At 39.2% G+C, this 27,374-nt stretch overlaps 2 protein-coding genes across 3 annotated transcripts in view; one reads left to right on the forward strand and one right to left on the reverse strand.

Moving 5' to 3' along the window:
• NEURL1B (neuralized E3 ubiquitin protein ligase 1B) overlaps positions 1–27,374 on the forward strand; it is a 442,008-nt gene that overhangs the window by 118,189 nt on the left and 296,445 nt on the right. The window lies entirely within an intron of this gene.
• SH3PXD2B (SH3 and PX domains 2B) overlaps positions 1–27,374 on the reverse strand; it is a 134,785-nt gene that overhangs the window by 51,658 nt on the left and 55,753 nt on the right. For both annotated transcript variants that reach the window (XM_063292398.1, XM_063292397.1), the window contains exon 3: positions 19,142–19,217. In XM_063292398.1, the coding sequence (XP_063148468.1) occupies positions 19,142–19,217 (76 nt within the window). The remainder of the gene's footprint in view (positions 1–19,141; positions 19,218–27,374) is intronic.

The raw sequence follows: 27,374 nt of genomic DNA on the forward strand, positions 1-27,374 counted from the left end.
GCATGTTTGAAACAAAAGTTGATACTGAAACACTTGGTTTTTGCTTTTGGCTTTAACTCTTTATTTTTGCTTTTTTATTTGTTTTTGCCTTTCCCTTCTATTTGTCTACCAAAGTTATATGATGGCCTGTCACTATGCAGAACCAAAATCTTGATTTAACAGAAGAGTCTGTTTTCAAAGATATGACCTAGCAGAAGACACTCACATTTTTGGCAACTGGCAATCTGTAATGGAATGTGAGAATGACCTTGGGATGGGGGGAGAGATGCGGCCTAAGGAATGATCAGATAAAAGGTGGAGGAGCCTGCAATTGGGTAATGGCAAAGAAAGAAACTTAGAAAGGAACCACCCTAGAAAGGTGGTAGAAATAGAGAAAGAAATTTAGAAAGGTAGTAAAAAGGGATGGCAGGAGATTTGTTCTTTCAGACTTGCAAGAGTCTGTTAATGTAGCCTAACAATAAAGTAGAATTAGCTCATCTGGTCGTGTTTCCTGTCTGGTCTACTTGGGAGGCTGACATCAATCTTGCAAGTCTGAAAGTACAAATCTCCCACCGACCCTTTTTAGCACCTGATCAGTTAGGGCAAGTCCTTTCTAAGTTTTTTTCTCTGCCCATTACCCAGTTACCTGGGCAGCATCTCTTCCCCCATCTTCCAAGGTCATTCTCACATTCCATTACACAATCCTTGTAGCCATCCTCAACTTGTTTGCTTGCTTGCTTGCCTGTTTATTTATTATTTATCACATTTATATGGCTGCCCATCTCATACAGTAACTGTGACTCTAGGTGGCATACAATAAAACCAGCAATTAAGATATTATTTAACAACCATTAAAAACAATTAGACATAAATAGAAACAAGTTCATGAGAGAACACGGCAGACTCTTACACATAATACAACCAACATGAGGGATCCCTGTTACCAGGGGATCTCCAGGTCTGTTGGGAAAAAAAAACATTTTAAGAGATTTCTGAAAGGTCACTAGGGTCGAGGCCAATCTCACCTCGGGAGGGATGACGTGCCATGGCAGAAAAGGTTCATCTCCTAGGTCAACAGATGGAACTCCTTAGCAGGCAAGACCCACAACATGCCTGTCCTGCTGGATCTGATGGGAGGGGTAGATGTAATTGGGGAGAAGCAGTCCCTCAGATAACCTGGTCCCATGCCATATAGGGCTTTAAAGGTCAAAAACAGTACCTTGAAGTGCCAACAGTATCTGTAAGGCACTAGATTTGTTCCCTGAGGAAATAAATGTGGGCATTTACAGTAGATCTAACTACCATCATGTCAAAAATGTTTTTAAAGGAGAAACTTTAAGATGTTTCGCCTCTTCTCCTATATGGAACAAATTTAATTGTCATGGAAAGGTGGGAAGCCCTGCTTTATGTAATTGATCAGAATTGAATTCAAACTCTTTAAAATCACCTTTATACACTTAAATGTTTCTGAATAGTTTGATCACTAAATTGTTTAACAGCAGTTTGGTTTTCCAGTGAGTTGGTTTAGAACAGTTTAGTTTTTATTTAGAAGTTCAAAAGCATCTAGGTTGGCTTATCAGAGATTCACAGCCAGCAGAATTAAATTAAAATTTATAACCCTTATCTTGTTATTGATGTACCCATAAACCATTCAGGCAATCAAAGTAAATGGCCAGTTAATCTTGCTTGCCATTTGCACAAGCAATCACAGTAATGCATGCTCATTTCTCCACTGCATTCATGAACATTAGGGCTATTTCTTCTAATCCACAGGTGCTGTTTTCTTTCAAATTTACATTTTTTTAAGGCAGCAGACAACAATATAAAAGCACAAGGGCTCTTTAATGACTTAGAGCAAGCAAAATACAGCTGTCATATTTTTAGTTAATGACAGACATGCTGGTGTTGCTTCCTTTACCAATTTACCTGACTGTCTGTCAAACAACACAAGTACTAAATGTATCACTGCTGTATGTCAAAAACAGGTTTATTTCCTTTAAAGGAGAATATGTTCAATTAAGGTGTTTCTAAGACTGCTCTAGAAATACAAACACTTTAGATTTCCAATAAACTTTAAAGATGCTGCAGCATTAATCTCTAATGCACCTCTTGATTGGTTCATGCATAAAAAGAGCAGGGATAAAATATTTCATATTTTGACTTGATAAATGAAGGCACAGGGCAGAGTTGGTAGGAAGCCAAAAAACCAGTCAACAATAGAAGATGTTTTTTTCTTGATTCTTAGACAGAGGAGCTCTGTCATTATCATAAATGTAGACCTGCTTTCTTTGCAGTCTAGAGAAGAACCCACAAAATGTTTCTTAAAATATACAATGACAGCATATTTTAATCTTAAGGTTTAGGGAAATTTACTTTTTTGAAAAATTAGTGACATATGCCCAAGGTTATTTTCCTCTTATTCGAACATGAACCAGTGATTTACTTTAATTATTTTATTGTGTATACTCAGAATAGCTTTCTGTGGACAGAAATCGTAAGAAGCAAATTTGAAAGAGACTAGAGCCTTCCCTATCTTTATGCACATTCTTAGAATTCTGAACAGAGCCTTAAAAAAAAGCTAATGAGTATCTACACAACATCTTTTTACATTCAGTAGAACTTTCAAGAAAAAAGCAATGCAATGTCCAGATCAACATCTACGGCAGCCTTCTGCAACATGGTGGGGCTGATTACTGAACTACTTCAGTCTTGAGAGAAAGAAACAGGGATAAGGAAGACTATATAACATTAATCCTTCCACTCATGCAACCGTTTATACTTTGTCTTCCCTTGCCTATTTTATATAACAAACTGCTTAGGAAGCTACATTTGTTCAACAGGCTATTTCTAAACAGCTGAGGATAGGGAGGGGATGGAGGAAGGCGGAAGGCTTTTGAAGACCCAGAAAGATACTCATTCCAATTACAAAACAAAACAATGTACAACCTTCTGAAGCACTCTTCACAGAGAGAACTACTTACAAGTTGCAAGACAGGCCCTCCCCAACACACAACATCAAACTGATCATTTTGAAGAGGCCCAAGTTTAGTTGATTGAATCAGAGAACTGAATTAATATACCTTTCCATTAGATAGTAGATATTCTAGGCTCTGAGAATGGAAAACTGCAATAAAAAAAAATTAATATCTGCTAGAACTCTTCAACATTTCTATGCTAAAAGAATTTCCGAGTAAAAGCCGGTAAACCACTGGTCATATGCAATTATTATATTTGTATATACTTCACCAGACTTAATAATATCTAGAGGAACTGCAATAAGCTGAAAAATGGTTCACTCAGTTTCTGGACATACATGCATGCAGTAAACTCCATGGGTAAAAACGTCACACAAAACTCTAATAGGACTGTATGCAGTTTTATGGACACATTCACACACCCGCCTAACTGCAGCTTGAAAATGCCTCATTAACTGTTCCTTGAGGACACGTCTACATGATGCAGTATTTTTCTGCTCCCCAGCTCAGAGCTGAGATCACCCAACTCTACATTTTTTTCTGATCTGATGTAGAAGTGGTGTTTTCTACTTTTCCTGACTTTTTTTTAAAAAAAATCACACAATAACTGAAATCAGAAGACGCTTAATCCTTGGGAGAAGAGCAATGACAAATCTCGATAAAATAGTTAAGAGCAGAGACATCACACTGACAACAAAGGTCCGCATAGTTAAAGCAATGGTGTTCCACGTAGTAACCTATGGCTGCGAGAGCTGGACCATAAGGAAGGCTGAGCGAAGGAAGATCGATGCTTTTGAACTGTGGTGTTGGAGGAAAATTCTGAGAGTGCCTTGGACTGCAGGAAGATCAAACCAGTCCATCCTGCAGGAAATAAAGCCAGACTGCTCACTTGAGGGAATGATATTAAAGGCAAAACTGAAATACTTTGGCCACATAATGAGAAGACAGGACACCCTGGAGAAGATGCTGATGCTAGGGAGAGTGGAAGGCAAAAGGAAGAGGGGCCGACCAAGGGCAAGGTGGATGGATGATATTCTAGAGGTGACGGACTCGTCCCTGGGGGAGCTGGGGGTGTTGACGACTGACAGGAAGCTCTGGCGTGGGCTGGTCCATGAAGTCACGAAGAGTTGGAAGCGACTAAACGAATAAACAACAACAATATGCATGATTTGTGAAGCTTTGACAAGAACTCCAACAGGGGGTAGAATTTATCAGCTCCTGTTGGCATCCTGCCACCACCTCCCCCGGACTTCCTTCTATGGCCATTTTGGATATGACACCAGGAGAGGAAGCAGCAGCACCAAGAGGACTAGGGAAACCAGTAGACGAGGACCCCTCTGCTAGGCAGTTTGCTTTAAAGAGATTCTGGCCTACCATGACAGCAGTCAGGCCAGGGCCTGTCCATCTGCTAAAGTGCCATCAAGACCTCTAGATGCAGCAGTAGAACAGGAGCTCTCTAAAGTGACCTGCCATCAGGCAGTGCATTTTTTTCCCACTACATGGGTTTGACAGATCACATTAAGATCACGAGGAGTACTTCTTTGGAAAAGTTCTTTTTTAAAAAAAAATAAATTTTATTAAGTTTCAAGAGAAGAATAAAAACTTCAAACACAAAAACAAAAAACTACAAAGAAGGAAAAAAGAACTAAAAACACAAGAGAAAAAAATTTCAAATTTACAAAAAGAAGTGGCTTCTGACTTTTAACAGCAAGGATATCCAAAAATTTCCATAATCAATCTCTTACTCTAGATTAAACCAAAACCACATTATTTCTATAAATCATTCCACTTTGACACATAATAAAAGTCACTAAGTACAGTTACTCCTCCCCCTTATATTGAAAAAGAAATTCATATAAACCTCCTAAACATCTCTCTCCCCTCCAAAAAAGAAAACATATTTAATTATTCCCTTCCTACCACTATTCTGTACATTTGTCTACTAAAATAAGAATCAAATTAAAAAGCACATAGATTGTCTGCTATTATACTTGATAATACAACTGTTTTAATAATCTTAATCTTAATAAGCCCAAAAAACAAAGACAATTCAAAACAGTAACCTTAAGTCAAATCCTTAAAACCATCCAAATAAGCACAATTTTTTAACCCTAATAATCTTAATCCAAATGTTTAAAAGCAAATGACATCAAACCCTTAAAGCAAACCATATAGACATTTGTTAAGCCTTTTCCCAGTTCAAAATAAACCAGAGTATTTACATATCCCCACAATGTACACAGAGCTTTTCTCTTAAAAGAATCAAACAGCCCGACTGCCCCCGAGCTTCTTTTCATGGCATTCCACCAGAAAGTCAATTTCACTTGTTGCTTGCAGTTCTCTCCCTCCCTTAAATTTTTCCAAGTCCACTATCCGATCTTCATCCAGCATCTCAATAAAAATCCCAATCTCACTCTTAGAAGAAACATTTCTATTGCTGTTGAATTCCTCGATTTCATCCACCATATCCCCAACCTGATGGCACATTTTAAATCTCATATTTTCCACAATGTCCTGAATATCTTGCATAAAAGTTTGGTAGAAGTCAGAAGAGATCTATTTAAAATCTTGGGGGAAATGAGAAAAAGAACTGTTTAAAATCCTCCATGTCTCACGCAGTAGATTATGGCACCCCCTATAAGCTTAACCAGCAAAGATTGAGGATATGAAAAAGTTCCAAAATGTATTTGCACAAGCAAAAGTGAGATAAGCAGACAGTTCCCAAGGGAAAGTGAAAATAGAAAGCTGAAGATTCAAATCAGCTGATTCAATGTGTAGGAAAATGCTTTTTTGTTGTTTATTCATTTAGTCGCTTCCGACTCTTCGTGACATCATGGACCAGCCCACGCCAGAGCTTCCTGTCGGTCGTCAACACCCCCAGCTCCCCCAGGGATGAGTCCATCACCTCTAGAATATCATCCACCCATCTTGCCCTTGGTCGGCCCCTCTTCCTTTTGCCCTCCACTCTCCCTAGCATCAGCATCTTCTCCAGGGTGTCCTGTCTTCTCATTATGTGGCCAAAGTATTTCAGTTTTGCCTTGAATATCATTCCCTCAAGTGAGCAGTCTGGCTTTATTTCCTGGAGGATGGACTGCTTTGATCTTCTTGCAGTCCAAGGCACTCTCAGAATTTTCCTACAACACCACAGTTCAAAAGCATCGATCTTCCTTCGCTCAGCCTTCCTTATGGTCCAGCTCTCGCAGCCATATGTTACTACGGGGAACACCATTGCTTTAAATATGCGGGCCTTTGTTGTCAGTGTGATGTCTCTGCTCTTAACTATTTTATCGAGATCTGTCATTGCTCTTCTCCCAAGGATTAAGCGTCTTCTGATTTCCTGACTGCAGTCAGCATCTGCAGTAATCTTTGCATCTAGGAATACAAAGTCTTTCACTGCTTCTACATTTTCTCCCTCTATTTGCCAGTTATCAATCAAGCTGGTTGCCATAATCTTGGTTTTTTTGAGGTTTAGCTGCAAACCAGCTTTTGCACTTTCTTCTTTCACCTTCATCATAAGGCTCCTCAGTTCCTCTTCGCTTTCAGCCATCAAAGTGGTATCATCTGCATATCTGAGATTGTTAATGTTTCTTCCAGAGATTTTAACTCCAGCCTTGGATTCCTCAAGCCCAGCTTGTCGCATGATGTGTTCTGCATACAAGCTGAATAGGTAGGGTGAGAGTATACAGCCCTGCCGTACTCCTTTCCCAATCTTAAACCAGTCCGTTGTTCCGTGGTCTGTTCTTACTGTTGCTACTTGGTCGTTATACAGATTCCTCAGGAGGCAGACAAGATGACTTGGTATCCCCATATCGCTAAGAACTTGCCACCATTTGTTATGGTCCACACAGTCAAAGGCTTTAGAATAGTCAATAAAACAGAAATATATGTTTTTCTGAAACTCCCTGGCTTTTTCCATTATCCAGTGGATATTGGCAATTTGGTCTCTAGTTCCTCTGCCTTTTCTAAACCCAGCTTGTACATCTGGCAATTCTCGCTCCATGAACTGCTGAAGTCTACCTTGCAGGATCTTGAGCATTACCTTACTGGCATGTGAAATGAGTGCCACTGTTTGATAGTTTGAACATTCTTTAGTGTTCCCCTTTTTTGGTATGGGGATATAAGTTGATTTTTTCCAATCTGATGGCCATTCTTGTGTTTTCCAAATTTGCTGGTATATAGCATGCATTACCTTGACAGCATCATCTTGCAAGATTTTGAACAGTTCAGCTGGGATGCCGTCGTCTCCTGCTGCCTTGTTATTAGCAATGCTTCTTAAGGCCACTCAACCTCACTCTTCAGGATGTCTGGCTCTAGCTCACTGACCACACCGTCAAAGCTATCCCTGATATTGTTATCCTTCCTATACAGGTCTTCTGTATATTCTTGCCACCTTTTCTTGATCTCTTCTTCTTCTGTTAGGTCCTTGCCATCTTTGTTTTTGATCATACCCATTTTGGCCTGGAATTTACCTCCGATGTTTCTAATTTTCTGGAAGAGGTCTCTTGTTCTTCCTATTCTATTGTCTTCTTCCACGTCCGCGCATTGCTTGTTTAAAAATAATTCCTTATCTCTTCTGGCTAACCTCTGGAATTTTGCATTTAATTGGGCATATCTCCCCCTATCACTGTTGCCTTTTCCTTTCCTTCTTTCTTGGGCTACTTCTAGTGTCTCAGCAGACAGCCATTTTGCCTTCTTGGTTTTCTCTTTCTTTGGGATGTATTTTGTTGCCACCTCCTGAACAATGCTGCGAACTTCTGTCCATAGTTCTTCTGGGATCCTATCTACTAAGTCCAGTCCCTTAAATCTATTCTTCACCTCCACTGCATATTCCTTAGGAATATTAGTGAGCTCATATCTAGCTGATCTGTGGGTCTTCCCTAATCTCTTTAGTCTGATCCTAAATTGTGCAAGAAGAAGTTCGTGATCTGAACTACAGTCAGCTCCAGGCCTTGTTTTTACCGACTGTACAGATGTCCGCCACCTTTGGCTGCAAAGGATGTAGTCAATCTGATTTCGGTGTTGTCCATCTGGTGAAGTCCATGTATAAAGCCGTCTCTTAGGTTGTTGGAAGAGAGTGTTTGTGACGCAGAGTGAGTTGTCTTGGCAAAATTCTATCAGCCTATGTCCTGCTTCATTTTGTTCTCCCAGACCATGCTTACCTGTAATTCCAGGTGTCATTTGACTGCCCACCTTAGCATTCCAGTCTCCTGTGATGAAAATAACATCTCTTTTAGGCGTGTTGTCCAGTAGGTGCTGCAGATCCTCATAGAACTGTTCTACTTCAGCTTCTTCAGCATTTATGGTTGGGGCGTATATTTGGATCACTGTGATGTTAGATGGCTTGCCCTGAATTCGAATTGAGAAATGCTAATGTCTTCAAATTTAATACAAAAATAATAACAGGAAGACAATTGTTTACTCTCGATCCCCCTTTATATTTGGAAGGAGAATGAAATCCAAAACTTAAAAAAAAAATTAAGAGGTAATCCCAAAATAATGATAAGCACCAAGAGAGCCAGCTTCTCTTTGCTGTAGAAAGCCTCTCTTAGGGTACATATACTTAAAAAAAAATACAAATTTGGTGATCTAGAAATGGGGTGGCCAGTCTTAGTGTCCCTTTAAGGCTACAGCATGGCTTGGAAAGTGATGATGTCCCCGCCTCTCAGCTGGCTCTTACCAGTCGAATGTGAAACACTTTGTGATCTTCTGGCTGCAAGTAGCTGTCCAGAGGACAGATGGGGTGATTCCAAGTGTTCTCCTTTATCTGGAGAACATTTCTGGGCTTCAGGAGAACCTGCCTGAGCCTGAAAAAAATTGCCGCATTGTCAGCTCTGCCCGCTAAGCCCGTGGGCACAGCCGCTCAGTCCACAATTCCCCACCAGAAGCCTATGGAAAAGTTCTGACAAATGGCTAAACCCCCACTCTAGCCATCTGTCAGAACTTGCCACCCACTTCTCCAGCCCTAGATCTATATCAGGGAGAACAATGAGTAGATTATCATTAAGAAATGAGTTTTACTGCAACTCAGGAGGATATGCTCCTCTTTCCTTTTTACAATTTTAAATAAAAATGATGACAACATACTCATTTTTATCATCCCAGAAGAGTTTTATGCAAACATATTTATGTTCCTGGGGAATAGCCATCTGAAAAAGGTTAATTGCTACACAGATTCCAGATACCACTAGCACTGTTGTCACTTCAACTGCCGGTTTGAATTGTACTGTTTCCACTCATCCAGTTCCCTGTATGAAGCAATGCCTTTCCAAAAACAGATGGGCATTTTACAACACACAGCACTATGTTTTGAATGACAAGCCCTTGCCCTTGGAATCCTTCAGCATAGGCAGTGATTCAGCAAGAAAAAGTACAGCTATCTTGTAGTGGAAACTGGTCTGCATTAAAACAGTAGCTATATCTTGAGTAACCTGTATGGATATGTAATGATGGGTAACCCGCAGCCTTCAGGCTACAGGAAACCACCCAGACTCACTTTGGTAGCTCCATGGTTCCCAAGATCACAGAGCTGAAATTTGTGGCAAACTGCTGATTTTGGGCTACATAACTTTTCTTGGATTTTTTTCCCCTCCTTTTCAAATAAATTTAAAGTATGTGTTAAAAGCACGGTCTTTCAACCCATCCTCAAGTCTGAGGTCTGTTTGTTCAGGTAACACTTTGTATCACTGACACAGTCCTTGCTCCTTTTTTGGGGTGGGGGCAAGATTGATTTTTTTCCTTCCGTTGTGTAGAGAAGTCTCTCAGCTCACAGAGGGATTTTGTACCGTTGTATTCTCCATTTCCCCCCTTTACTCCTTTGAAAGTAATTTGCTATTCATCGCTTCTCAAATTACACCTAGACACTCTTGGCCTGCGATTCATTTTTGAACATATGGACACAATTCCTTTCCAGAAGGAATGGAGGGTTGCCAGGAATTGGCAGATATGTCTGAAAGCTACAGTTTCAAACAATGCTCAACGCATCAGTGGTGGAGTAGCCTCCTGTTAACATCAAACTAAATGTATAGACCAGGCTTTTTATTTACAATGGACAGAATACCAGACTAAATGCTGCCTAGGGAAACACAGAGAACCTTCAATCTTTTTGTAGAAATTCAATAAGAATTTACATTTCTGCCACCGTATGTTGCCAGGACATATCACATGATACCATTATTTGACAAATCATGCGATACGGTAAATAAATCAAAATAAAATTTGGAAAGTGAAAAACAAAGACTTTCTTTCAAACTAATAAACTTGGCATTCTGCAGTAGACAAAAGACCAAATTACCAGCTTTCTTGGATGCATTTGGCTAGAGAAAGAGAGAGAGAAATGGAAAAAGATCCCTTAGTAGCACTATTCAGCAAAGGGTTGCATAAGATTTAGCAGAAGTCTCTCTACAATGCAGACTTGGTACAACATGAACTATGAGATGTTGCACAAGACTCCACAGAACTCCTCAAGCAAAAACACATTCATGGATTTTAATAATCTTTTCTCACACAGATATTGTACACTTAGCTAGGTAGATTATAGCCAGTCACTTATAGGTCCAATGCACCAGGCTAAAGTGAATATGGTAAAGGACTGAGTGCCACATTCTGATTTAGTTTCAGCATGATCAAATCAACGCTCAACCATGGCAGTTGTGGGCAACTTTGAGATAGTCACACTCAGCTCAATCTACTACACAGGGCTGTTGTGAGGATAAAACTGGAGAAGGTAGCAAAATGTACAAAACCTTGGCTCCTGGGGGAAAAAAAGAGGGGATAGCAGATAATTAAATAATGGATAATGGATGAACTGTCAGTTGCTCAAACTGGGAATGTAAGGACATGCCAACCTGAGGTTTTATAGGAAAGATCATAGATTTGAATGAACTTAATCATGTATACCTTGTTAAATCACTGGTTCCCTGGGGGACTGTTTTTGTAGAAGTTTAACTAAGATCATTGCAATTTTACAGCCAAAGTTAAATACTTGAAATTTAGGCAAAGCTTCCTTTCCATGCAGCTCTATGTAGCCCTTCCAGGGAAATACTAGTAAGAACATGCTCTAGATTACAATGAATACAAAAATTGGAAGACTTGGCTCTGCTTATAAAAGTTGTTTCCTGAGAAATTTGGCAAGATCTACATATGGTTAATCTGGATTTTTTTCCCCCTTGCACATGTTCTCTCCATGCCACCCTCACAGGATTTTGCATATATATTTATATATTTCCATATTTAGAAAATTGCACAGGCTTTTCTATATGTCAACTTATCCTGCATGTACTGTGTTTTAATCATAGTCGTAGCTCTTGTATATTCATCATATTCAACTATGAGCATTCTAGAAACAATAATAAGCTCTTTGCTAAAGAAGCAATTTATGGAAAGAATTACTCCCAGTTTACACTGGACTTATTTCTTAGACTTTAATAAACACCACAGAAATATCTAGTTTAGGTCATTATTCCCCAACCCGAGGGTCTTCCAGATGTGCTGAACTTCAACCATTTTAATCCCCCCAGCCATCACTGTTCGGCTGATCTACCAAACTATGATGGCTGGGGGCATTAAAATAATTGAAGTTCAACACATCTGCAGGACACTCAGGGTGGGGAATAATGATCAAACTAGGGGTTCAAAACTGGTGGGGACATCCAGGATGGGGGACACTTTAGATTACTGATTTTCCAGTACTCTAAACCACATGGGAACCATGATGGATAGAAAAGCACCCCCAAATTATTGAGAGCAATGAGGATAGTCAGGGTTCAAAATCAGGGTGTTCATCCTTCATCTTCTCCCTTTATCTATTCATTGAACCCATAAACAGAAAGGCTGAATAGGCATAGTATATTGCTGATATTCCTTTGCAATATATTGTAAGAGCATATTATGTATTATAAAGTGGTCTTCTCTTAACAAAACAACATTAGATGATCTGTCCAGAAGACAGAAGCCCAATTCAATTGCTTAAATCTCAGTTTTCTAATCTGTGGTTTAGAATTATAATCTTGGTGTTACAATCTGGTTTAATGAATATGCAGTTGTTTATGTTTAATGTCTTCTCACTAATCAAAATACTTAACTATCATGGATTACCATCTTATTCAATGGAAATTAAATCATAGGTACCCACTTTGTATATAACAGCTAACACCATTTAATTAATACAGGATCTAGGATGCAAGTACCAAGAAAATAAACAGCATGGGGAGTAGCAAGGAGCAACTCTGCAATCTTAGAAATAGTTTCTTTTAACTGAATTAAACTATGTAACTAAACAACTTCTGCCCAGTTTCCTACACTTCTTTCATGTCCAAACAATGATGTGGAATCATCTTACAAAAACTGACTATATAAGTTTCTGAAACTTTTGGTTGAAAGGGACAGAATAACTAACACGTATCACATAATGTTTACTCAGACATTTTTTATACCTGATTAATATCTAACCGTATAATAATTTCCTGAATTTTAAAATTTCTACATAGAATTATAAACAATGCAACTAGCGATATATCGTGTGACTACTAGATCTGCTGACAATGCCAACCGATGTGAAACATTTTACAATCATTACAAGAACACCTGTGGATAGGTAGGTAGGTACATGTGTGCATATGCATTTGCAAAAAAAAAATTACAGTAGTATATGAAATTCAAAGTAATCATAGCAAATTCATTACTGCTTTTCTTTTAGAACGTATCTTTAAATATTTATTGTACTAAAAAGAACGTATACTAAAACAGTTCCACATATAATGTGTATATGTGTGCATACACACACATACATAAAAACAAACTTCATTTCTGAAGATTAATCTTAAGATGTCACATCTCTTGATGCCTGCTTACTTTCAGTTTTCATGCTCAGGTTTATAATCTGTCCCAGAAAGGGCATCGCATTTTTCAAATCTTAAGTACTATCCACTGCATTTCACTTTAAAAAAAAATCTACTGAGTTTTATGAGAAACTGAGTTGCTATAAACTTTTCTCAAATGGGCCAATAAATGGACTTCGTTGGCTTAAGCTGTTCTCTCAACTTTGCAATCAGTATTATACTCATTACTTACAAATCCAACATTCTGGTTGTCCTAAAGCTCCCAATCTAGTCAACTATGTAAGGTATTACCACACAAAGTTCTTCTGCTCCCAAAAGTCAATCAGAGGATGCTAACCTGAGCCGAAAGACCTGACTGGAACTAACCAGAGACTGACTTAATCAAACTTCCCCAACCCGAATGCCTCCAGATCTAAGGACTTTGCCTTTCAGAATTTTCAGCAATGGCTATGCTGTCAGGGCATTCTGACAGGTGATCTCTATACACCTGAAAGATTCTTTGTGGGAAAAAGAAAGCTTTCAATATAAAGTTTAAACAGACAGTTTAGACTGATTCCACACGTACATCTCCCTTGTAACAAAACACAGGAGACACTTGTTGAGGCAAACAGAAAAAGAGACAAGTTGCATTAAGAATATGTCAACCTCCCCCTGGGCTATTATGCTTCAAGCACTGTTGCAGTTTAGACTTTTTAAATTCACATTTGTAGATGAATACAGAGGATGCAGAGAAGAAAGGAATGAGGGAAGATTGCAGATTGTTTTTCTATAGGATTTAGAATTTTAAATCAGAAGACCAACATCTGTGTTAACAGTTTCAGGGATAATTCCAAGAGGAAACTAAAAATGAACAGAAAAGTTTATGATTAAAAAAAACAACAACCCTAAAATCCATAGGCAGGACTACCTTCTTCAGATAAGAAAAGATATCCAGAACTGCTGATTTTGTTTCCTATCAATGGCCTCAAATCTAAATGTGCTAGAGGTTTGCAAAAAATGCTAGAGGCAGCTGGGTAGACCGGATAACTGGAAACATTTCTCAGACGTCAGGAACCACAATGTATAGTATTACCAAGGAGGGCTTCCCAGAAAGCAGCATGTTTGAATTATAAAGCAAGAGCCAAATTCCCACACTGGTACTGAAATTCAAGGGTTAGTATGGTATTATTAAAAAAAAAACTGCAGAGAAGGGAAGAATAAGAAGGGTGATTACTAGAAAAAGTTGGAATAGAAACGGGCCTGGTTCTCTACAGCAAAACCTATGCTTTATCTCTCCCAAAATACATACACAAACACACATATACACCCAAACACAAATGCTATTCCCGTTCCTCAACATTTTATTTAGAAAAAGTCGTAAGTGACAGCTGATACAGAAAACTGTCCATAAGCTTCCTTTTCCTGAATTTCCCAGCCATTTGGGGTTTGAAATAAAATAAAATAACTTGTTCCAGTGGATGAACAAGGGAAGATTCAAGGGACTGCAGGTCCACATCACTCTGCCCCTGCAAAAGTGCCAAAGCACAGAATGCCTGATTATGTCCAATCATTTATAAATCTCAGCTTGTAAAAGCTTTGCTTGGCCAGGAAAGATCTCCCAGGGGTACAAAGCAAGTCTTAGCCAGAGAAGCTGGTAACACTTCTTCAAGTCCAACATTTCATCCAGAAGCAATTCAACAGGTTCTGGTTGAACATTAGGCAAAGTTTACTAATAGTATAAGCATTGGTTGATTGATTCCTGAGGGATGCATTCAGGCAATTGCCAGATACCACCTTTCAGGAATGCTTCAAACTGGATTTCTTAAATAAAGGAATTGGCCCATTCCACTGCTAGGATTCTACAAGGAATCAGGGGCTTGTAAAGTGAATTCCTTATTTGTGATGATTTCTATGAGGCTCCCAAAACTCTGCTGTGAACCCAGGTTGGGAGAGCATCACCACTACCTCTGCTTTCCATTGTAAAATAATTCCACAAAAAGGAAAATTTCCCAGCTTCCCAAAAGGAAAGGCAGCACTGAATGACTAAAATGTACCATTGCCATAAACTTTTTGGAAGCACATTTTCCTCAGCTTTCCAAAAATAGGTTACAACGCTTCAGAAACAGAATATACTCAAACTGCCATTTTTATTTGTTCAAATCAGAGATTCTGGCAAGCTGGGCCTGATGTTATACCTCTCCCGTTTCATTCTGCTGGCATGGAAAACTGCACAGCAAACTCTTTTTCTCTGCACTCCTGCCAGAATGAATCTTGCTTTGCTGATACCACAATCCAGGGAACAGCTGGAACCAGAATGCAACACTTGGAAGTAACCATGATGGTTACTAAGTTGCAATTATGCCCATATCTGAAGAAAGGCACAGTTGCAGAATGGAATGTTTTAATGTGAACAATTAAATAGACAAAAGAGAACCATATTCAAACAGCATAAGAATATTTGGAAGTCTGTGATACTATAATGAAGCAACGGAGAGGGTTGGGGAAGAATAACAATTTGGAATTTGGGGTGCTTAGCTGCCTGACAAAATCCAAATTTTAAAGCCACCCTTCCCAGCCTTGTTTCCCTCAAATATGCAACTTCCATCAGTCCCAATCAAAAGAAGCAATGGTTCAGAACAAGCATATTTGTAACCCTAATAGAGTATCATAGGATTAGAAGGTGACATACAGGCCATGGAGTCCACCCCCTATTCAGTGCAGAAATCCAAATTAAACTACCTCAATAAAGAACTGTCTATAGTTAACTTGTAAACATCCAGCAGAGCCTTATAAACATCCAGCAGAGACAAGCCAACATTGGTTTCATGGATGTATTAGTCTTACTGTTAGAAGCTTTATCTAACAGTCAGTCAGAGTCTGCCATCTGGTATTTAAATCTTTTATTCCATGTTGTATACTCTCAAATAAAAGAGAACAGGTCTCTATTTCTTCTGTGTGACGTTCTTTTAGATATTTGGGGATCCTATCTACCCTCAGTCTTTTATTCTCTTCTCAATGGTAAATGTTCCCATTTCCTTCAGTCCCTCTACATAGGATTTAGCTTCCAGAACCCAAATCATCCCCATTGCCCTTCTCTGAACTTGCTTCAATTCCTCTGAATTCTTCTTAACGAGTAGGGCCCAGCCATAGGACTAATATTTGAGAAAGGGTCTGACTGCCATGGTATAAAGTGAAAGCATTATTTCTGAAGACTGGGAGACTATTCTGCTGTTGCTGTTGCAGCCAAATGACACTGGTGACTTATATCAGTTTACAGTCAACTATAGTTCCAAGATCTTTCACAAGTACCATTACCATCTTATTCCTGTGCATTTGATTTTGTTTCCTAAGTGAAGATTTTCCTATTTGTTTCTGTTAATTCTGTTATTTTCAGCCCACTCCTCTAACCTATCAAGATCATTTAAAAGTTTCTGTTTGTGTCTTCTACCTATTTCATTTAATTTTGTGTTATCTGCAAAACTTCCCCTCCAGTTGCTCATTCAAGCCATTAATAAAAGAATCAGGACTCATAACTGATCTACCTCAAACTTAATGAGGAATAATCAATGGCCATGCCCGGAGTACAATTTTAAAAGCAGCTAAATATCCATTTAATTGTCATGCTATCCAGCCCACACATTACTAGCTTGCTAATTAGCATGTCTTGGGGTACTTCATCAAAGGCTTTGCCGAACTCAGTTTACATTATGTCTAGAGCACTAGCACAATCTGTTAAGAGAATTACGTGATCAAGAAATGAGATATGGTTAGTCTGGAAAGAATTGTTCTGGATAAATCCATGCTGACTTCTGGTGATTACCCATACTGCTTTCAGGGCGCTTAAAGGATGATCTCTTTATCATTTACTCTAGAATCTTCCCAAGTATCAGACAGGGCAGGCTAACTAATTTGCTGTTTGCTGAATTGTCCTTTTTCCCCTTTTCAAAAATAAGACCATCTCCAGGCAACTAGCACTTCCCCAGTTTTCCAGGGTTTCTTGAAGATAATACATAAGAGTTTGGCTAGACCAGCAGCTAGTTTCTTCAGTATCTAAAGTTGCAATCCACCTGATCCTAAAGATTTATTCTTTCAAAGTAAAGATGTATTCCCTGAGCAGGTTTCTAATGAACTTAAATTCTGCCCCATTTATTCTTCTCTTCATAACAGTATACTGAAACACATTGTTTTTGTTGTTGTTGTTGTTGTTTATGGAGAAAGCTGCACTAAAATAGGCATTCAGTAGCTCTGCCTTTCCTTTAATAGTTGTTAGCATTTTGCCAACTCACCAAGCAGATAGTATATTGATAATTTTCTTTTCCTTTTATTTTGAACATATCCCAATGTCCAACTATCACTTCCATAGAGTGCCACAAGGAATATCATGGCTTGCACAATTCTGATCTTTGTCTATACCTACAAAGATCAGAATTGTGCAAGCCATGGTATTCCCTGTGACCCTCTATGAAAGTGAAAGTTGGACTTTGAAGAAGCAAGATAGGAACAGTATTGACACCTTTGAACTTTGGTGTTGAAGAAGACTCCTGAGCATACCGTGGACAGCCAAGAAAACAAACTGATGGATCATCAAACAAATTAACCCAGAGTTCTCACTCAAGGCACAAATAACCAGGTTCAAATTATCCTACTTTGGACACATTATGTGAAGACCTAGCTCTCTGGAGAAGGCTCTAATGCTGGAAGAAGTGGAAGAAGAAGAAGAGGATGACCAGCAGCAAGGTGGATGGACTCGGTTACACTGGCACTGTTGAGAGTCTTAAAAGAACAGGGATAGTTCATCATGGAGAAAATCTATCTATGTGGTTGTTAGGAGTTGAAAATGACTTGATGGAGCATAATCACTCACTGGCTCTCTCACTCAATCATTTTTTTTGCTAATTCCATCTGATTCTGAATGTTGTCTCAGCACTACCTCTTCAGTTCCAGACTGCTTGTCTATACTCTTTGTTTCCAATCCTCTTTATATTTCCTATACATGTGGGTTTTCTTCTTTTCTTTTTGTTCTTCACTAAGCTTTCTGTACAGTCACACAGCTTCTCCTGCTGTCCTTCATCTTTTTTCTTTTGTTGAAACTGTTTATAATTGGGCTTTTAATACTACCTTTTTAAAGAACTCCCACCTGTCTTGAGCTCCTTTTCCCATTAATACCTCCCATGGAATTCTAATAGACCCAAGGTGGTATTCTGAAGGTTACACAGTGTAGAATCAAAAAGGCAACAAACAAGCAGTACAGAACTGATGTGATCTGATCTGAATATCTAGCTTCACAAGCATCTTAGGAGATGCATTGTCCTAACAGCCAGGAACCACGCTGAGACAAGGAGTAGGTCTCTAGTGTTTTATTACTGCTACATAACAGAGAATCCTAACAAACTGAAGAAGCGTGGGAAAACCCAGACATATAAACCCCAAAGACTAAGGCGGGCCCGATCTGTGTCTCTTTGAATGGCCACCTAATTCCTCAGTACTACGCATGCACTTTACAGCCTGGATGGGAGCCCCCTGCTTGCCATCCTCACTCATGACATGCATTCTGTGCTAGCCGGAATCTCTAAAGCATCTTTAAAGGCAGCACCACATGCAATGCATTTTAGTAGTCCCATATCCAAAGCACATGGAATTGTGTCTCTCTAACTGATGCTGGTAATGTACAGATTATGCTACTTGTTCTTACACAGGAAATGTAATAGTATACCAAGACCAAGTATTTGATCTTTCTAACAGCATGCAGTCCCAACTAAAATCAGATCTAAAACAACAATCCATAGTTGTCTAATCTTATCTGGACTTTTCCAGTTTGTTTTCCCTCATCCATTGCAAAACTGCCTGTTCAGATAGAGAAAGAAATAGAGCTATGTATCACCCACATACTGATGTCACCTCAGGCCAAATATCTAAGTACCTCCTGACTATACTCTCCTATGCATTCTTAGTATATATAATTTCCCAGGTTGTCTAATGTCATTTCTGACTGAAATTCAGGCCAGAACCACACTGAAATGAACATAAACAATTAGGATCAAGTAAGACTGAAGCAGTGGGAAGACCTGCACCAGGTCATAGGAACACAACACCCAGGTTGGAAATAGCCAGTCTAATCAGCAAATCTCCATTCAAGTGTCTAAATGTGTTGACATGTAACCCCATTTTTCTTAGTCAACATGACTAACTGGCCAAGTCTGCTGGGGAAGACATAAGTTGTGGTCAACACATCTGGAAGGTGGGGAAGTGGAAAGCTGCATAAATCTAAGAATGATTGACAGAGAGAATAAGAGAAAGGATGGATGAATGGACAGATAGAAAGACAGACATATATAGATTTCATTTGAGAACTATACTGTTCACCTTACAAACCTGGCAAAAAGGGAATGATCCTTTGTTTAGGGTCTTTCTGTCCTCCTTCCATTGGAAATTTGTCCAACATTTGCATCTTTAAAAAAAAGGAGGGGAGACACAGTTAACACAGCCACAGAATGGTAAATGAATACATTTTACATTAAAAAGAAATGAGCATTGCAGACAAACAAATGTAACCTTAGCCAACATAATTTCAAACTGGGTAGGCAACCTGCAGACTCTGTTCTTTGGTAGAGCTCTTCAGAAATACTTACAAACTCTGCCATACAGACATTCTAAGTTATGGATGCTGCATCTGTTGTTTTTAATTTCTTGAAAGATTTCAGGTTTAGACTCCTTGTAGATCAATGCTTCCTCACGCAGAAACAGGAAAGGCCCAATTTCTCTAAAGTCTTAGGCTGTCTCTCTGATTTCTGTACTGTGTAAATCCCATGCTTACTGCACCTTGCAATGAACAGACTTTTTCAACCCTAGGAAGGGAAGGGATGGATAGTTTTAACTTTCCTCCCTTTCAGTATGAGCTGGAGTGAGAAGAGATTTTGGAGAATGCTCAACTATGTGTGCACAAATGGATGTCAAAATCTGTGTGCTGGAACCAAACAGAGAGGTAAAACAATCTCTGGTGAAAGCCTCTGAGGTAGAAACATTTAAAAGAATGAGAATGAGTGTGCCCTTCGGATGTTTTAAACTTCAGCACCTATAATTCTTGACTAGTGGTCACACTGCTGGAGCCTAAAACACTTGGGGGATGTTAATTGCCTATTTTGCACTACAGAATCAGTATCAGGACACATCAGATGGATCAGTAGCCTGATTCAATCAGTGGCCTGATTCTTGTGTTCAAACTCACATCAACTAGACTTATGGTGATTCACTAATTAACCTGTGGCAGATGAATAACCTTTTGAAAAGATAAAGCCGAATACGCAAGAAGATGAAAACAGAATGGCTTTATCAAGACTTCAAGTCCTCACACATATTTTTTCTCTCGGATCTAAATTGTTACAATTTCATCTTGCTCTAGTGCAGATATCCTAATGCAGTTTACAATTAGAGAAATCTGTAATACAACAAAATGTCAAGACACATAATAAAAGGCAAGATTTATACTAGAACACTCACATTTTAAAAATTCCCAGTTTCAGCCAAACTTCTGAAACTCAGTAGCAAAGATGTCAAGGCAGGAATTTCCCAGGACAGGATGTTTTATGAACAGGGCACAATATTATAGCGAGAAAATTTTTTAGAATGCTATAGGGTCTACATCACAGACACACAAATATGTCTTAAATGGCTGCCAATGTATGTAAAATTAGAGCAGGCAAGAGCCAGTATTAGACAATCTGTCTGAGGCCATGTTATAAAAGTAATCAGGTCACTTTCCCAAATGCTTGATGGAAGGAATCAATTCTGCAGGTATTTTCATTGGAAGAGTTAAATCCAGAGGGTTTAAACCAATGCCAAAGTTTTGTTTTGGCCCCCGGGTGAGCAACCTGGGGCCTGGCCCTTGTCCGCCTTTTGAGACCCTCAGAGCCCCCCTCCAACCATGATTGATGAACAGTGATGACATATTTTCATGCCATTTTCAAGTAGTTTTAAAGAATGTATTTTTATTGGTCAATGACCGAAATAAAGTTTCTGTCTGTCTGAAAGTAGGAAAGGGATGAAAACTGTAGTGTAATCCTAGAAATAGGCATGTCACAGTTAAAATAAACAAGCAAAAATCCTCAAGGCCCTTAGAAAACCAAACCCTGATCATATCAGTGGTACCACTCCACTCATATTGTGGCTCTCCGCTTCCTCAAACATGTTAAAAGGGCCACAGAGAGGTTGTCCACTGTTTCAATCCATAATATAAAGAACGTGAATGCCACCACCCAGACTGGTAACTTTCAAATGCTTGGTTTTAACACAAATAAAGCATGCATCATTTTCTGGGACCTGAAGACAACCAGTGCCACAACCCTACCCTACTAAATCATTAAAAAAATCCATTGAAAATGTTTCTTCATCCAAGGAGCAGCCTCAGTATTAAGCTGTAAACTCATTAGAGCACTATTTAGTTACCCAAGTTCCCAGCAACTAAGCAATACCATCTATAGCCTAGAGAGATCTACTGTCATCTTTGTGCCTTAAGTCTCATATCCAAATTAATATAGTTCTGGGCAGGGCCGCAACTAGGGGGGCAACCGGGGCATGTGTCCCAGGTGCTGCACTGGGGGGGTGCCAAAATGAGCACGGGGGGGGGCACCAAAATGGGAGCGCAATCCTTGTTTGCTCCGGGTGACACAGACCCTAGTTGTGGGCCTGGTTCTGGGACAATAGTAAGAGCAGAAGGAAATGGGCTCCTGTCTGCCAGCTTTTCAAATATAATGCCATCAGAAATTGGCTATTCAACAGTAGATCATATAAGTCAACTATCTCCACTCACCTCTCATGGTCTTGTAAACAGTGCTAAATATTGGTTATGCTTGTGGCACAATGGCTGGCCAAACTCTACCAAAACTGACCAGTATTGTCTCCTTGCTGTTCACTACATGTGACATAGATATGGCTGAGGAAGCTAGTCTGATCTTTCCTTGTCTTACTAACAAGCAAAGCATTACATTACCTTCAATTCTGATTGCCAAAATCAAGTACAAGTAAGTCTGTATTTTTACTATGTTTCCTCCCCACCCACCCGCAACCCCAAAGTGGGACTGCATCATGTTAGGTGAACTCAATACGGGGCTGCAGAGAACAGATGCAGGATTCATATAATACAAGTTTCTCCACACCACCTAGAAATGCTTGACTGCAACTCTAATCATTAGCCATCTGGAAGACACTGCTTTGGAGAAGGCTGAGTAGGCATTTGGGGATGGCAACCTTATTTGTGGAAGCACTATGGAATATGTCATTGGATGAGACATTCAAGGTTAAGACAACCAATATCCCCCCACAAGTACACTCATAGCAAAATAAAAATAAAAATGCACCCAGGTCTCTTAGAGACTTCACATAGCAATATGTGGGACACCTTTTGTATTTGATTTTTTCTCTAGGATAAATTCATCACCTAGATCTGCTTAACAATGCTAAACTGCAATTTTCTCGGTTTACTCCCTCTTCTAGGTGCAACAGTAGGAAATTTATCATATATTCATACCTAAGTATGGAACAGACATGCTCCCTTCTCAAGAAATCCTTAATAGAGAACAGCTGGGTACTCAGATAACAGGAAGATGAATCTTGATCACGGCAGGCTATATCAGAACATTTTTTTCCTTTCTTGACCATACAACTGTCAGAAATGTAATTTATGAGGGTAATTAGGTTTGTAGGATACCTACATTGTTCCATTTCCTTGTAATGGATTATGCATCAATATTTTCATCTGCTAAAAATATTGCCAATTAAAATCTTACCAGGAGACCATTTTATGTTGAGAAGATGTGAATGATTAGATGCACGCTTTCTGTCTGACAAGGCCACTAACATTTATAGCATAGTGGAGCATGTAACGCCACACTAGACATGGGAGAAATGAAGCTTTAGCAAGAAATGAGATACATTTGCATGCCTGCTGAACTGAAGGACTGGTTGTCTCAGGAGGGGAAACGGTGCTGCAAACCCATTCAGTTCATGCTTATATATTTCCCTGTTCCCCCATTCTGCTTCTTTCTCAATTGTTTCTCTTGCAATCAAATGCAGATAGCAACTATCTTCAATGGGAACTGAAGCACCAGCATCCATGATATCACGGGAGACACTTCTGATTTTCTGAGCTGGTGCAGTTGCAGCATCTGGTTCTTACAAGCACAGAACATGTGGGGTGGATCTATGCTATTCACAGTTAACAGCATGTAAGAATGTGAATGCAGGCATAGCATCCTATTTGGCATAGATTAAATTAGGCACTATGTTTATGCATATTATGCAGCTCAATCCAGAAGTTTGCAGTTGAACTTTTCCCCCAAACCACACTTTTCCCCAAGAAACTAAAAAATAGTTTTGACTTGCATTTGTCTCCTACTTCCAACAGTTCCAATTTTAGAACTAGCTGATTGTGTTATCAAGGATCAATTGAACCAGTTGGTGTCCAAAAGGCCAGAACAGACAGATGTTTTTATAACAAACATTTTTTGTAGATAAAGCCAGCTAGAAGATTGTTTTGCTTGGAATGGATTATCAGCTTTTCCTTAGCCACAAGCTTATGTTTGAAACTGCTGAATCGGGGGACTACTGTCCCCTCCAGGGCTACGTAATATGGCTTTATTCCATGTAGTCTTCCTAGCCAACTTTCTTATTAGCTCCAACTTTCTTGCTTATTCTCACATTCTTGAAATAAAGTGGTATCAGAATTCTTACAAATGCAAATTCCTTTACATGTTATACTCTTAGATGACTTTACACAATCAAATTCATCTAACAGAATCCTCCAAGCTCATTATATAGATACAGTGAGGTGTAAAATTCTCTATGTTATAATTTATTAAATTATTCTATGTTATTTGTAGGTCACCCACTTTCTAAAACATGGGCAGCTCTAAACAGTAAAAGCTTAATCAAAACATCCCAGCTATAAGAAAATAATAAAACATCATCCCAAAAAAATCATCTTTAAGCATAAAAACTTCAATCACTAGGGCCACTACAGCAGCAGCATTCCTACTTCCCTGCCCTCCAAAGGCTCAAGGAAAGGATATCTTTGTTTCCAGAACACAAGTAAGGAGGGAGCCATTCCAATTTAGGGAAAAGAAAATCCAAATTGCAACTTTTATATATGCAGATATATGTAAACATCATTCCAAGAATCTTCAATCATCTCCATCTAGCAATCACTCAATGGCAGAAATACAGTTTCATGTGGCAAAATTTCAGGTAGTCCTTGTTTAGCAACTGCCTCGCTTAGTGACCGCAGTTATGAGGGTGGTGAAAAGGTAACTTTTATACCAATCCTCGCATTTATGACCTTTGTAGGTCTGCAAAGCAAAGGAAAGCTGAAGTAAGATCATAAGCACACTCGCTGTTTCACTTAGCAACTGCTTCACTTAATGACCCAGTTGCCAGTCCCAATTGTGGTTGCTAAACTAGGACTGCCTGTACATATCTGAGCATTTAGAAAATGTCTGGGGCAGCTGAAATTCTTTCTAAGATTTTTTAAATAAAAAAGGCTACAATTACAGGCTCTGTGACTGTACTATCCACAGTGATAGAACTTCAATGTGAGTTTAGCCTGTGTTTTATAAAACGTAACTTACAAAACATAAGAAAGAAGGTCCTGCTATACTGAAAATAATTTGTATAAGAATTCTTATGCCCAACCCCACAGCAATGTACAGTTTTAGAAACTAACATTAGTTTTCACAAAACAAATGCAATTATGAAAGTAAGTTTGAAACGGGGGAAAAAAACCACCACAGGAAAAATTCCCCTGACATAATAATCAAAGGGATCACCATTTGGAAGCCTACATGGTCAGATTTAGGAAAAAGCAGCAGAATTTCAAGAAATAGTTTGTACAAAAGTCTAGTTCACCTTTAAAGAATGTAAAGCAGCACTGCAGCAAAGAACTAAAAATCAAATTGAGATTCTCTTCACTCTTTTCTGAAATGAATAGTTAGGACCATTTCTAACAGGGGTAATTTTAATAAATCTCTGCGTACCCTCTCTCACAAACACATATAGGCTTAATTTATAATTTACAGAATGTTCTGTCCCCCAAGAAAACTCACTTTGATAAACGCTTTTAGATGTGTAATTTATCCTATCCAATTGGAGAGGGCAATTGCTTTGACCCAAATGACAATCAGGAGAATAAAAGCCTTTGAAATGTATATTTACAAAAGATTACTTAAAATATCAAGGGATGAACATGTACAAAATGAGTCTTCCAAAAATGGGCAAAGATAAGATACTGAATACCATCAAGAAAAGGAAACTGGAATATTTAGGATACATGATATGCTATGAAGAATATTGATTACTTCAGTACAAGGAAAGGCTCAAGAGAAGCAGAGTGCTGGAAGATGACACCTACCTGGCAGAAAAAATCTACGTACATTGTTTGGCAAAACTACAATGCCTTTCTTCTGGACAGTAACATCAAAAGAATAAATAGCACCGATAGCTGCCAACCACCGGTAGCAGATGTCACTAAAAACAGAACCACTTTGCGAACTTGCTGAATTGCAAATATCTACCTGGAGCTAAAGTAAACTCACAAGAGACCCAAATACTATGTTATAAATAGTGTATATTTGTCAGGCTCTGCCTGCTACCCAGTAAAAACACAGACGCTAGTGTAGGCTTAGGTTCTGGTTTTATTTGAGTAACAGTATGCGTGCCCTTTAAGAAAGCTAAGAGCGAGTGGAGCGCGCCGGAACGGGATTTAAATAGCCTGCGCCGGTCAGTGCTCCACCCCTTCTTACTCCGGGTGCGCCCCGAGCCCTGTCGGTTCCGTCGTCGGTAGGTGAGGGGTCGTGGAGCCCCTCCTGTGCTCCGGGCGTTTCCTCGATTGCTTCCCTGGCTGGTGATGGTTCATTGCCGGGCGATCAGGTTCGTAATCTCTTTGACAGCTTGGGCGCGCCTCTTGGTCTGGTCTTGTCAATTGCTTTCTTTGCAACATTGTATCTCTCTCTTCCGAGCCTCGGCTAGAGTTGATACTTTGTTGCCAGCACCTGTTGCTCTCTTTTGTTACCTAGTTGCCTTTTCCCTTAATCCGCCCGGGACCCATTTCCCTGCATTGTCATGCGAGCCGTTGCAATGTCCCAAGCATCGCAACGGTGATCATGACAATATTTTAGCATAAAAAGAAGCTGGTGATATCCCAAGAGTAGTCACTTAACGGCCTTTATATCATATTTCTCTGTTTCTGCCTCCCCAGCACCCCAAGTTACTCTCAGATATAAGCAATGTCTCAGCAGATGTCAGCACTGGTCGACCTTGTCTAAGCTTGGAGGATTGGACCTGGTTAGTATGTGAACAGCAGTCCCTAGGCAATGCCAGGGCTGGAAGCTAGACTGGAAAATGGGAAAAACATGCCAGAAAAAGGCACTGGCAAACGACTTCCATAAAGCTGTCCAAAAATCTACACACTTTTCTCCATGAAGTCACCGGGAATCAGTCTTGACTTGATGTCTATAAAATGGCAAACAAATTAAAAATGACCATAATTTGATGTCCAGTGCTTCTAAAACAGTCTCTGAAGCTCAGCTCTCAAACAAGGCAAGATTTGAAGATAGTAATAAATACTAGAAAATGATCTGGTATTATACACAGGGAGATACATAGAATTGTTAAATGGCATGTTTAAATTATGACTGATTTTTAAATGCTGAAGTAATTAAACAATGGCATCAAATTTGGCAAATTTCTGTCCAGCACACAAGTAAGAGTTCACTGCTGAAGAACTGCACTATAATTCACTAATTCTAATAAAATTATTTTTTTCTTTCTCCATAAGCTTTAATTCACTTTTTAAAGCACTATTAACATCACATGCAGATACATTAATTACTTAGTGAGATAGAGGGTATCTTAGATTGCAGTTCTATGTAGTTCCAAAAAGGTAAAGATTCCCTTGAGTCAAGTTTGACTTCTGGTGACCACACTGACACATTCGCCCTCTTTCCTTGGCAACATCAAGGTGGTTCATCACTGCCTTTTTCTGGGATTTGTTTCAACCTCCCACTCAACCTGCTAGCCCTGGGGTTCCCTGGTGGTCTCTCATCTATTAACCATGTCCATGCTTTGCTTTTTTTCAAGATCAGTGAAAGTTAGCTAGATGCGGTCTCCTGCTCAGATTAGGTCCAGTAAGCTCCGCTGAATAAAGTGTTGACTTCTGTATTAAGAGAAGCATATAGAATAAATGACCACCACAAAAGTCAATGCATAGTTCATAACAAACTCAGAAATAGAGGCTAAGAACAGCATAAATGCGGAAAGGAATTTCCTATGAAGTCACTGGAAACTCTCTATATACTGTAACTATAAGCTGTTCTAACTTACTTAATCGTAAGAAAAATGTAAGAGGGCTGCAGCTGGAAACAGAAGAAAAACCAAACAATGTGAAAGCTGCCTCCAGAGGTGTAATGCTCAACATTAAAGGCACTACAACTGCTGCACTGTGCTTACTGCAGCTCTTATTCCTGCTCAATTAAATTGAACAAAAGAGAAGTAAATCAGCTGGAAAACTGTTCAAATCCCCAGAAGTAGAGATCCAGCTTGGTTCTGAAGATCACATTTT

The sequence above is a fragment of the Candoia aspera genome, chromosome 2 (genome assembly GCF_035149785.1).
Source record: "Candoia aspera isolate rCanAsp1 chromosome 2, rCanAsp1.hap2, whole genome shotgun sequence".
In the NCBI taxonomy this organism is placed as follows: domain Eukaryota; kingdom Metazoa; phylum Chordata; class Lepidosauria; order Squamata; family Boidae; genus Candoia; species Candoia aspera.